The 12,066-nt window shown below is 37.6% G+C and overlaps 1 protein-coding gene across 2 annotated transcripts in view; it reads left to right on the top strand.

The window, feature by feature from the left end:
- The first annotated feature begins 240 nt into the window (after positions 1–240).
- LOC150082751 (guanine nucleotide-binding protein G(s) subunit alpha-like) overlaps positions 241–12,066 on the top strand; it is a 200,567-nt gene continuing 188,741 nt past the window's right edge. For both annotated transcript variants that reach the window (XM_090376807.1, XM_090376806.1), the window contains exon 1: positions 241–869. In XM_090376807.1, the coding sequence (XP_090232933.1) occupies positions 731–869 (139 nt within the window). In that variant the 5' untranslated portion in view covers positions 241–730. The remainder of the gene's footprint in view (positions 870–12,066) is intronic.

Raw genomic sequence — 12,066 nt, 5'->3', positions numbered from 1 at the left:
AAAATCTTTCGCAATTTCAAGCCATTCCAGAAAAAGAAAAATTTCAGTAATAAATAACCTTGCACGAATCTAGATTACTTATTTCAATACACTTCTGTTAATAAATCGCGGTATGCGAAGTAAAATAAAACGTGCCTAATTTTGAGGCGCCTGTGCCTACCTAAGAAAATACTCGTTTCATGTCGTGCGGTATAGGTGCGCATCATCGGTTCTAAGCAGTTCACTCGCACGCCCATAAAAGTCATCAATGTAAGCTCACGTTTCTTTAAAGTGCTGGTGCAATAAAGTAATCACAAAAATGTAAGCACTGCACATCGCTTTCACTTTATTAAAAAAAAAAAAACCGAAGAAAATAAGTGTGATGTAAAGTTTTATTCACAATTTACCCAGAATCCCTTGTGAAAGTCCCACCCATTCTCACACAGACTCGAAACCAAAGCTTTCTGGCTATTGCTTTCAATGAGACTATGTTTACTATTAGTGTTGTGTGATAGTGCCTGTGGAGTGGGCTGTTTGACTTTGAGCTTAGTCGCAGATGTCTTGCTTTTGCGACTGTGCCTCTAATTCCTTGTCGTGACGCAAGTAGTGAAATTTATTACTGTGTTAAGTGAAAATGTTTGTGGATTAAAGTTGCTGTTTGCGAAGACCTTTCGATAAGCTGGTTAGAAACACACACCACTCCGGGTGTAGTGGTGGTAGACCGGCAACAACCGGCATTAGGCTTAATGTCATGGGTTGCTTCGGAGGATCGAGCTCCAAGGGTGATGCGGAAGAGGACAAGCGAAGGAAAGAAGCTAACAAGAAGATAGACAAACAAATTCAAAAGGATAAACAGATATACAGAGCTACACACAGGCTTTTACTATTAGGTTGGTAAAACACTTATCTTGTATTCAAACAAAAAAAAAAAATTGATATATATGCTGAGTTGTAGCAACGAAAGTTGTTACACTTTTCCTCTTGTTTCAAACCACTTGTAACTTATTTGCGAACTATTAATTGTACACTACATTTTTAAGTGTCGTGGGAATCGTTATAATGTGCTACTGTCTTTTAAAAAATATTAAATGGGTTATCTTAACTATTATCTTAATTAGTGAAAGAAGAATAAGCCGTACGAAGATCAAGGAATTTTTTAAAAAAAGGTATTCAGTCCAAGGCTAAATTTCAGCTACAGAATGTCATTATGGATGTATGTTGTTTATACGACTGGGAAAAACCATTTTTTTTTTTATTGTTTCTTCCTTGCGTTTTTATTACTCATAAGACTATTCGGATTTTATTATTTTTCCTTCAAACTGAAAGATATTTCCGTTTTGTTTTTGTAATTTTATTCGTAGGTTCCAACAATATTTTAAAATATTTCATTATGAAATTGTTCGATTGGATTGGAGATGAAGTTATAGGGAGGGTAATTTATGCTGTTTCATATACAATATGTACTTTTTTCCTATATGCTGCTTATGTCTTCCCAGCTGATACTTGGCACCAGTAAAGAAACACTTTGACATAGCAGTTTAAACGCGGTGTTACCATAATCACTATTTATATTACATAATCGATTTTTTAACATAATTTGTTTTATGTGCGTCTGCCAGTATTAATTTATTAACCGAAAATGACAAATTTCATTTAATTCGTAGGGTAAATCTGAATACCAGAAATAGCTGAACTTTATTGAGATGGACATAAAATATATATGATATTTTGTGCAACTTGTTAAGGGGCGCGAGAGGTCCATATCAGTGAATTTGCATAGCGGAATCTTAATTTTTAAATATTTCACGTCTTTGTGATCTTGGTCTACATTTACTCTGCTATGACCAAAACCAAGCAAAAGTACTATATGCGTTTTGGAAAGCAGTTATCAAAGTTAATAAAGTAACGGAACTATGCGATTTCCACAAATTGCGTCATTATTTTGTCGCGAAAATATGCATATACTGTATTCAGATGAAACAATTCGAGTTTAAAATGCAAGCTTTCATCCGGTATACAATATTTTTGGTTAGTTTTTTAATAACTCTAAATTTGTAATTTATATTAATTTAATTTATTAATGTGAGAAACATGTCTTTTTCTCTAATTGATACAGTTTAACTGATGTTTAGATTCTACAATGCTTGTTTATAAAAAAGTTTAGTTTGTAATATTCCATACTGCAGGGAAGCATTTAGGCATTGCTAAATAAGTCGTGGCCTGGGGCCGCACTTTCTGAGGAGGGACATCTCCATTTCCTTTTGGGAACTTAAAAATATATAATTACATATTTTGGGGCCTCTACATTATTTGCCTTGCTTAGGATCTCCTATCCCTATCTGCCCATAATCATACCTTAGCAGGACCATGTCATATTTTTAAGTGCCTGAATGCAAGCAAGAAAATCTCCTTTCCCTAACAAGGAATAAGGGTCCTATTAATATTGTATTAATTTTTACACCCCAAGGGCTGGTGTCTAGATGCCATCATGTCTAGGATTCTGTGTTAAGTCTTGCCAGGAACTACTGTATTTTAATTATTCCTTTACTATTTTCAACCTAAAATGTGACAGTAATGTCTAAATTTCAAAGACAAGGAATTTCAATATTCCTTGTCATTCCTCTCCCCCTCAACTGCCCTCTTTCCAGAATATTTTTTCTTTGTCAGAAAAACAAGTTGGCCATTGAAAGTACTAGTGACAGTTACATTTATCATTACATATTATTATTATTTATTCTAAGTATTCACCTAAAAATGCTTACAGCAGCAAAGATTCCCATTTTAGATTCTTAGCCAGCAAATTATGGGTGGGAGAGATATCCTCCAAATATTCACTTGGATAAAAATCAGAACAGATGATAAACAGTTTTAAAAATGGGATTATTTAATGTTTTCTATTTTATTTCCAAATCTCATGTATTGTACTTGGAAGTAAAATGTATGCTCTGTCTGATGTTCAAACATCAGTTGTTGTGTGTGTTAATAAGTCATGTTTATTCATTATGAATAAACAAAAATTTGTGATAAATTTTAAGTTACTTTATTATCCATCACTGATAAGAGAAAAAAAACAAGGGGCATAAATGTGAAGTTTATTTTTGGGCAGAGTGTTGTTGCCCATTGGAATAAATTATATATTAGAGTGGCTGAGGTGGACGGTTTGGTGAAGGTCAAAGCAAAACTGGATAGTCACTTTTTTGCAATGGGGGAGATGGAAAAGTATGAGAAGTTTTTTTTTTTTTTTTTTTTAATTTTATTATTATTTTGTGGCTGATGCAGAAAAGGTCCACTTCCTTAAATCATTTAGTCATTCTAATACCAGGTCTCATAATCATGAATTTTTCTCCTAGATATTGTAACTTTTTTCTTCAAACCATTCTAATGGCTAAACAACTTTATGCACATTAATGCTTATGCCCTGCCGAGTGGTGGATTCAGGAGGGAGCAGTACCACCCCACAGCTTGAGTAAATTGAAACAAACTGTTTTTTTTTATTGTATTAAGTTGTTCTATGGTAACCTGTCAATCAATTCGGCCCTGGAAAGATTGTGCAGGGCTCAAGGGGTAGAATTTTTTTCAGCCTGGTCTGTACTTGTTAACAGGAGAGACTGCTTCTACAGGGATGGGATACACTTAAATAGAAAGGGTGCAAGAATGTTTGCTGATGCTATCGAGGCAATGTTAGGTGGGTCGGAAAACTGCTAGATTGGGGGGATACAAGGACTAATAGATTAACAGTAGCCACTGGCAGAGGTGAAAGTGATTCTTGCACTGCTTCTATTGGAATGAGCCGCAGCCTGGAAAATAAGATGCAGGATATTTCAGAGACTGCTGGGAATCATTGGGGTACAAGTAAACACATGGGTTGTGTTAGGGTAGCTAAGAAAAAGAACAGGTGCATGTATACTTGTGTGTACACCAATGCTAGGAGTTTAGTAAATAAATTTGATGAATTTGAGGTATTGCTCAAAACATCAAAGGCAGATATTGTGGGGATTTCAGAGACGTGGTGTCACACAGATATAAGAAATGCAGAACTGGAATTTGGGGAGTACAATGTCTACAGAAAGGATAGACAGGATAGGAAGGGAGGAGGGGTTATGCTATTAGTTAAAAAACACATAAAATCCAAGGAAGTGAAGCCAGTCGACATCACTGGACAGTGCAGTGTCGAGTCAGTTTGGTGTGACATAAGCATTGGGAGATCAAAATTGAGAGTAGGAGTGTGCTATAGGACTAATGACTCTGATGAGTATAATAAGAAACTGTTCGGAGAAATAGAGTGGGCCAGTAAATCAGAGAGTCTTATAATGGGGGATTTTAATTTCCCAGATATTGACTGGAATTCGTGGGCTGGTCACTCACACAGTAGCAAGGCTTTTGTGGATTTATTGGATGATTGTTTTCTACATCAGCATGTTCGGGAGGCAACTAGAGGGAGTAATACTCTTGATTTGATTATCAGTAGTGATTCTTCATGCATTAAGAATCTGCAGATAAATGAACCACTTGGTGGCAGTGATCACAGTGTGCTGAAGTGGGAGTTACTCAAAGAGGTAACTACCATTAGGGGTAAAGGGAAGGGGTATTGCTTTCGTAAAGGCGACTACAATGGACTGAGACAGTATTTAAATTCTATACAGTGGGATCAACTGATGATATTGCCAACAGCAAATTCAAAATGGGAAGCATTCAAAGAACTTATCGTGGAAGCTACTAGGCTTTACATACCAACTAAGAAATATTGTTCAAGGTTTAGGCCTAAATGGTTGTCAGATGAACTAATGAGGCATATGGCAGAGAAGAAAAATGCATGGGATACATACAAATTAACACGTGACACGGACGCCTATGATAGATACAAGTTGATCTGTAACCAAGTTACAAAGGAGGTTAGGCAGGCGAAGGCAGATTACGAGAGATCCTTGGCAAGGGATGCGAAGAAAAACAGCAAAGAGTTCTTTACTTATGTAAACTCTAGAAGGAAGGGGATGAATCAGATTGGTCCACTTGAGATCGATGGGTCAACTGTTGATGACCCTGCTCGGGTAGCTAACAAACTAAATGAATATTTTGCATCGACATTCACACATGAGGAGTTATTCAGCGAGGGGAATGCCAGAGGTGTATTCAATTCTAGCAGTAAGCTAGAGAATCTTGTAATAACTGAGAGCAAAGTGGAGGAGAAATTGTTGAAGATAAACACAAGAAAGGCACCTGGGGTGGATGGGATCTATCCAGTTATATTAAAGGAGGCAGCAAAGGAGGTAAGCAAACCCTTAGCCATAATTATGAGAGCTTCCTTGGACTCAGGGGAGGTACCCATTGACTGGAGATGTGCAAATGTGACCCCAATTCACAAAGGGGGATCAAAGGCTGACACAAGTAATTATAGACCTGTGAGTTTAACTTCTGTTCCAGGAAAATTAATGGAGGCACTGGTGAAAGAAGCACTGCAGGATCATCTAGACAAGACTTCAGTTATAGCTAGGACACAGCATGGTTTTGTTAAGGGGAAGTCTTGCCTGACCAATTTGATTGGATACTATGATGCAGTCACAAAAGAACTGGATGCAGGGAATAACTTTGATATTATATACTTGGATCTTAGAAAGGCTTTTGATACTGTTGCACATGGAAGACTGCTGCACAAATTGGAGCAGTGTGGCATTGGAGGCAAGTTGCTGCTATGGATAAAGGGGTGGTTGAGGGGGAGAAGACAGAGAGTGGTAATCAATGGACACTGCTCATCGTGGACTAATGTTATTAGTGGAGTCCCTCAGGGTTCAGTATTGGGGCCTTTATTGTTTTCTGTATTTATAAATGATATTGATGATGGTATATCAGGCTTAATGTCCAAGTTTGCAGACGATACGAAGGTTGGCAGGGTTGTCAAGGACACTACTGACACTATGCTGCTGCAACAGGATTTGGAAAGGTTGAGCAGATGGGCTTCGAGGTGGCAAATGAAGTTTAACATTGACAAATGTAAAGTACTACATATGGGAAACAGCAACCCCAGAGCAGCGTATCAACTCTGTGGTACTACACTGACAGTGGTAGAGAATGAAAGGGACCTGGGGGTGGTGGTGCAGGCAGATATGAAGTTCTCTGAGCAGTGCAGACGAGCTGCAAGAGTAGCTCATGGTGTATTGTCAATGATATATAGGAATTTTTCTAGCAGGGATAAGGAGGTGATTATTCCCTTGTATAAGGCAATGGTCAGGCCACACCTAGAGTACTGTATACAGGCCTGGAGGCCTCATTTCAGGAAGGATGTAGAGCTGCTGGAAAGAGTACAGAGAAGGGCAACTAGATTGGTGAATGGGACAAAGGGGTTCTCTTACGAAGAAAGGCTTAAGTTTTGCAAATTACAGTGTCTGGAAACTAGGCACCAGCGGGGTGATCTGATAGAGGTGTACAAAGCCTTGAATGGTTTGAGCATGCTCAATGCTGATGGGATTCTTCCTCTAGCTCAGAAAAATCACCTGAGGGGGCATAAATTCAAATTGAGGAAAGACAGATGTAGGATAGATGTGCGGAAATTTGCCTTTAGCCAGCGGGTGGTTGGTGGGTGGAACAGACTTCCATCCCTTGTCGTGGAAGTTGATAGCCTAAATAAGTTTAAGGCTCAGCTGGACAGGTATTTCGAACGAACAGAGGGGTGAAGTGGAAGTGGTTATTTTTATTTATTTATGTTACTTTTTTTTTTTTTTTTTTTTTTTTTTTTGGCTGATGCTGCATAAGCTTGCTTTCTTGCATCAAATGCCTCTACTAATGCTAATGCTAATCTTTTGTGTTGTGTGTGTATTATTTGTATCTACATTCATACATGAGGAGTTATTCAGGGAGGGGAATGCCAGAGGTGAGTTAAACTCTGGCAGTGAGCTAGATGATTTTGTAATAACTGAAAGGAAAGTGGAGGAGAAATTGTTGAAGATAAACATAAAAAAGGCACCAGGGGTGGATGGGATCTATCCAGTTATATTAAAGGAGGCAGCAAAGGAAGTAAGCAAATCCTTAGCCATAATTATGAGAGCTTCTTTGGACTCAGGGGAAGTACCCATGGACTGGAGATGTGCAAATGGGATCCCAATTCACAAAGGAGGAGCAAAGGGCAACACAAGTAATTATAGACCTGTTAGTTTAACTTTTGTTCCAGGAAAATTAATGGACGCACTAGTTAAAGAAGTGCTGCAGGATCATCTAGACAAGACTTCAATTATAGCTAGTACACAACATGGTTTTGTTAAGGGAAAGTCTTGCCTGACCAATTTGATTGTATACTATGATGTGTTCACAAAGGAACTGGATGCAGGGAATAACTGTGATATCATATATTTGGATCTTAGAAAGGCTTTTGATACATTAGCATTAGTAGAGGCATTTGATGCAAGAAAGCAAGCTTATGCAGCATCAGCCAAAAAATAAAATAAATAAATAAAATAAAAATAAATAAATAAATAAAAAAAATAACCACTTCGCCCCTCTCTTCGTTCGAAATACCTGTCTAGCTGAGCCTTAAACTTATTTAGGCTATCAACTTCCACGACAAGGGATGGAAGTCTGTTCCACCAACCAACCACCCGCTGGCTAAAGGCAAATTTCCTCACATCTATCCTACATTTGTCTTTCCTCAATTTGAATTTATGCCGTCTCAGGTGATTTTTCTGAGCAAGAGGAAGAATCCCATCAGCATTGAGCATGCTCAAACCATTCAAGGCTTTATACGCCTCAATCAGATCACCTTGCTGGTGCCTAGTCTCTAGACACTGTAATTTGCAAAACTTAAGCCTTTCTTCATAAGAGCACCCCTTTGTTCCATTCACCAATCTTGTTGCCCTTCTTTGTACTCTCGATACTGTTGCACATGGAAGACTGCTGAACAGATTGGAGCAGTGTGGCATTGGAGGCAAATTGCTACTATGGATAAAGGGATGATTGAGTGGGAGAAGACAGAGAGTGGTAATCAATGGACACTGCTCATCGTGGACTAATGTTATTAGTGGAGTCCCTCAGGGTTCAGTGTTGGGTCCATTGTTGTTTTCTGTATTTATAAATGATATTGATGATGGTATATCAAGCTTAATGTCCAAGTTTGCTGACAATACGAAGGTTAGCAGGGTTGTTAATGACACTAATGATAGTACGCTGCTGCAACTGGATCTGGAAAAGTTGAGCAGATGGGCTGAGAGGTGGGAAATGAAGTTTAACATCGACAAATGTAAAATACTACATATGGGAAGCAGTAACCCCAGAGTAATGTATCAACTCTGTAGTACTAGACTGACAGTGGCAGAGAATGAAAAGGACCTGGGGATAATTGTGCAGGCAGATATGAAGTTTTCTGAGGAGTGGTGCAGACGGTCTGCAAGAGTAGCTAGCTCATGGTGTCTTGTCACTGATATACAGGAATTTTTCTAGCAGGGATAAGGGGGTGATTATCCCCTTGTATAAGGCAATGGTCAGGCCACACCTTGAGTACTATATACAGGTCTGGAGGCCTCATTTTAAGAAGGATATAGAGCTATTGGAACAATTGCAGAGAAGGGCAACAAGATTAGTGAATGGAACAAAGGGTTGCTCTTATGAAGAAAGGCTTAAGTTTTGCAAATTACAGTGTCTGGAGACTAGGCACCTGCGAGGGGATCTGATTGAGGTGTATAAAGCCTTTAATGGTTTAAACATGTTCAATGCTGATGGGATTCTTCCTCTTGCTCAGAATATTATTATTATTATTAGCCATATAGTGCAAGGAAGCCTGAGGCTTATGCAGCACCAGCCAAAAAAAAATTTCCCTATTACCCTGAGAGAGAGAGAGAGAGAGGAATCGCCAAGAAAGGGAAGAATGATGATATCCAGCTTGGGACCCTGGGTGTGCCAAGCCCATACTCACCAGATGTGAGCACCTGGGGATAATCACCTGAGAGGGGATAAATTTAAATTGAGGAAAGATAGATGTGCAGAAGGTTGCCTTTAGCCAGTGTGTGGTTGGTGGAACAGACTTCCATCCTTTGTTGTGGAAGTTGATAGCCTAAATAAATTTAAGGCTGAGCTGGACAGGTATTTGGAATGAACGGAAATTGGAGCATTTTTTTTTTTTGGCTGATGCTGCAGACAATATGTGGACACAATCAAGGTGAGTGGTCCTGTGGGCTCCTCAGATCACAACTTGGGGATGGTCTATTCTCCAGTAGAGACTTTCTCCCATGACCTTTTTCAGCCTTGTGTTGTTTGGCATTACAAGAATGCAAAATGGGATGAGCTGTAAAATTTTTATTTTTATTTTTCTTGTTGGAGTACTGTTTTAAATCTTTTGATATCAGTGTTTGCTCAGATTGTGTCAGCAAGGTTATTCTTATAGGAATGAAATCCTGTATTTTACACTCCACCTTAAAATCTTGTCCTTTATCTAAACCTTGGTTTTCCAATAAAAATGTTAAGGCTGTTTATAATAAGAATGTTGCATATTGTATTTGGCTTGCATCCACATCTCCATGTTCATTTTCTGCTTACACCAAAGCTTGCAACAATTATAAAGCAGATATTAATCAGTCCAAACCAATTTTGAATATGCTAAGAGTAGAAAACTTGCTTCTTGTCCAAATAGTAGTCGAGCATTCTGGTTTCTTGCCAAAGCTATAGACTGCAACTTTTTCCCATCTGTATTTCCACCTCTGTTAAAACCTGATGGTTAGCTAAAGATAAAGCCAACTTTCATTGCATCCTACTTTTCTTAATGCTTGTATTGACAATCTTGGTAAACTACCTCCTACCATTCCCATTACACTCAACTTGACCTGTGGTCTTCTGTCAAAAGGATGTCAGAAGAATTTTAAAGAATCTTGATGCTAAGAAAGCTCCAGGTCCCAATGGCATTTCTCTACTTGTTCTCAAAACCTCTGCTCCTGAGCTTGTTCCCATTTTGTGTTGCCTTTTTAAACTTTCTTATTTAATTGGTGTTTCCTTCTGCTTGGAAATTTGCTCATATTCTGCATTCCTAAAAAGGGTGACAAATCCCTCCCATTCATTTATCATCCCATTGCACTTACCTCAACTCTTTCTGAAGTAATGGAAAAACTGCCAACTCCTTGAGCTATCATAAAACTTTCCATCTGATCAGTGATCACATCACCAGTGTGACTTTTGTCAATGTCGATTCACTGGTGATATATTATGTTATTACTTTCCACAATTGTTACTCATTTGTGGAAAAATTCAATGGAAATGTTTGTTGAAACTCAAGCAGGTGCTCTTGACATTTCAAAGGATTTTTATCATGTTTGGCATAATGGTCTTCTAAATAAGCTTCCATCTTACAAATTGTCGACTGTTTTTTGTAATTGAGTATTTAGTTTTCTCTCTGACTGACTGCTCACTGCGGGTGATGGTTCTCTGTCTTTTTATTTCCCCGCTGATGCTGGTGTTCTCAAAGGTTCAGTTCTTCTCCAACTCTTTTCTTGTATATTATTGACCTTCTTCCATTGACCGGAAATCCACACCGTAGTTTTTCTGATGATAGCATTCCACCTTGCAGTTTGAGAAACCTTATCTCAAGTGTCCACTGCCAATTCCTTAAGTGCTGATTTCCAGGTAATTCTCCAGTAGGGCAAAGATAACTTAGTTAATTTCAATCCTTCTAAAACTTAGTCCTGTCAAAAAGGATTGTCATTCTTGCAAAAAGAATTATTCTGTTCCTATGCTTATTTTCAATGACACTCATGTTTCTAGAGCAGATAATATATTTCTATTTGAGATTACTTTGACTTCTAGTCTCTCATGGCATAAGCACATCACAGGTATTGCTTCTGAAATTTAAAAAACTGAAATTTTCTCTTTCACTCTCAGCATTACTTTTCTTTTAAAGATCTACTCACTCTGTACAAATTTCAAATCTGCTCTACCATGGAATATTGTTTCTCCCTCTGTGATGGTTCCTCCATATCCTCTCTCAGGCTTCTAGATGCCATTAAAAAAAAGAAGGCAGTTATGTTAATTAAGGACTCATCTCTTACAAAGTCTCTCTAATCCCTGTCTCATAGATGTTTCTACTGCATGCCTTCTCTGTAGCTACTTCCATGGGTGCTGTTATTCTGAATTGGCTTTTATAATTCTCTCTCTCTCTCTCTTCCCCCCCCCCCAAACCAATCCTGTGCCACATCTACTTGATCTACTTCAAACTCACAGAACCAACATTTCTTCTTTCTCATTTATCTCTTCAACTTCTGTTTTCTGGAACAACCTCTCTTCTCATGTATTTCCTGAAAATTACAATTTCATCTTCTCAACCCATGCACATTACTAATTACTATAGGTTCTAATACTTTTCATGTTTGGCAATTTCATAAAAAAAACCTAAGGAATATATTTTTTATGAGAATAATTGATCTTCTGTTAAAAAAAAAAATTATTTATAAATTGAGATCTGTTCTTCTCTTGTTAAACAGATTAGTAGCTGTATCACCTTACACTCATTTGCAAAGGTTCAAGTCCCATTGATAAAAATATGAATTAATCAATACAGACGTGTAGAATTTCCCTTGGGTTTTTCATCCTACAAATAGGTAAATTGCCCTCAACACATCACACAATACATGATAGCTTGATAGCCTGAGTTACTGTGGTACCATTCCGAAACAGTCCCAATAGTAAGATTCATGTAGCTGAAAGAAATAATCCTTTCAGTAATTTCGGTAATGAATAAATAAGAAAAAATAATAAGTTGAATTGATTCTAATATGCTCAACAAAGAACTGCTTTCTTGTTTTTTTTTTTTTTTTTTTTTGGTAAATCTTTTATACATTATCAAAACTGTTCTTGAATGTGTGTTATTTCACTGTCTGACCCTTGAGTTTTTTGTCTACAAAGACATGTCATTTGAATGGTCCTAAGGAAAAATTGAACTTATGTTATCAACCCAGATTAAATAAGTTAAATAGATTTTAATTATAAAGTGCATAATTAAATAATCTTTTTTTATGGCTGAGTTGTACAGTTTGACTGATTATTGTGGTATGGCAGTAGATTTTAATAAGGGTATATAGTAGTGGCAAATGATACAATAAAGCAAGCTTATAATAGAGCATC

Source organism: Mastigoproctus giganteus, chromosome 7 (assembly GCF_048544385.1).
Source record: "Mastigoproctus giganteus isolate SK-2022 chromosome 7, ASM4854438v1, whole genome shotgun sequence".
Lineage (NCBI taxonomy): Eukaryota > Metazoa > Arthropoda > Arachnida > Uropygi > Thelyphonidae > Mastigoproctus > Mastigoproctus giganteus.
Note: the sequence above shows the minus strand (reverse complement) of the source record. Positions and strands in the feature narration are given on the sequence as shown.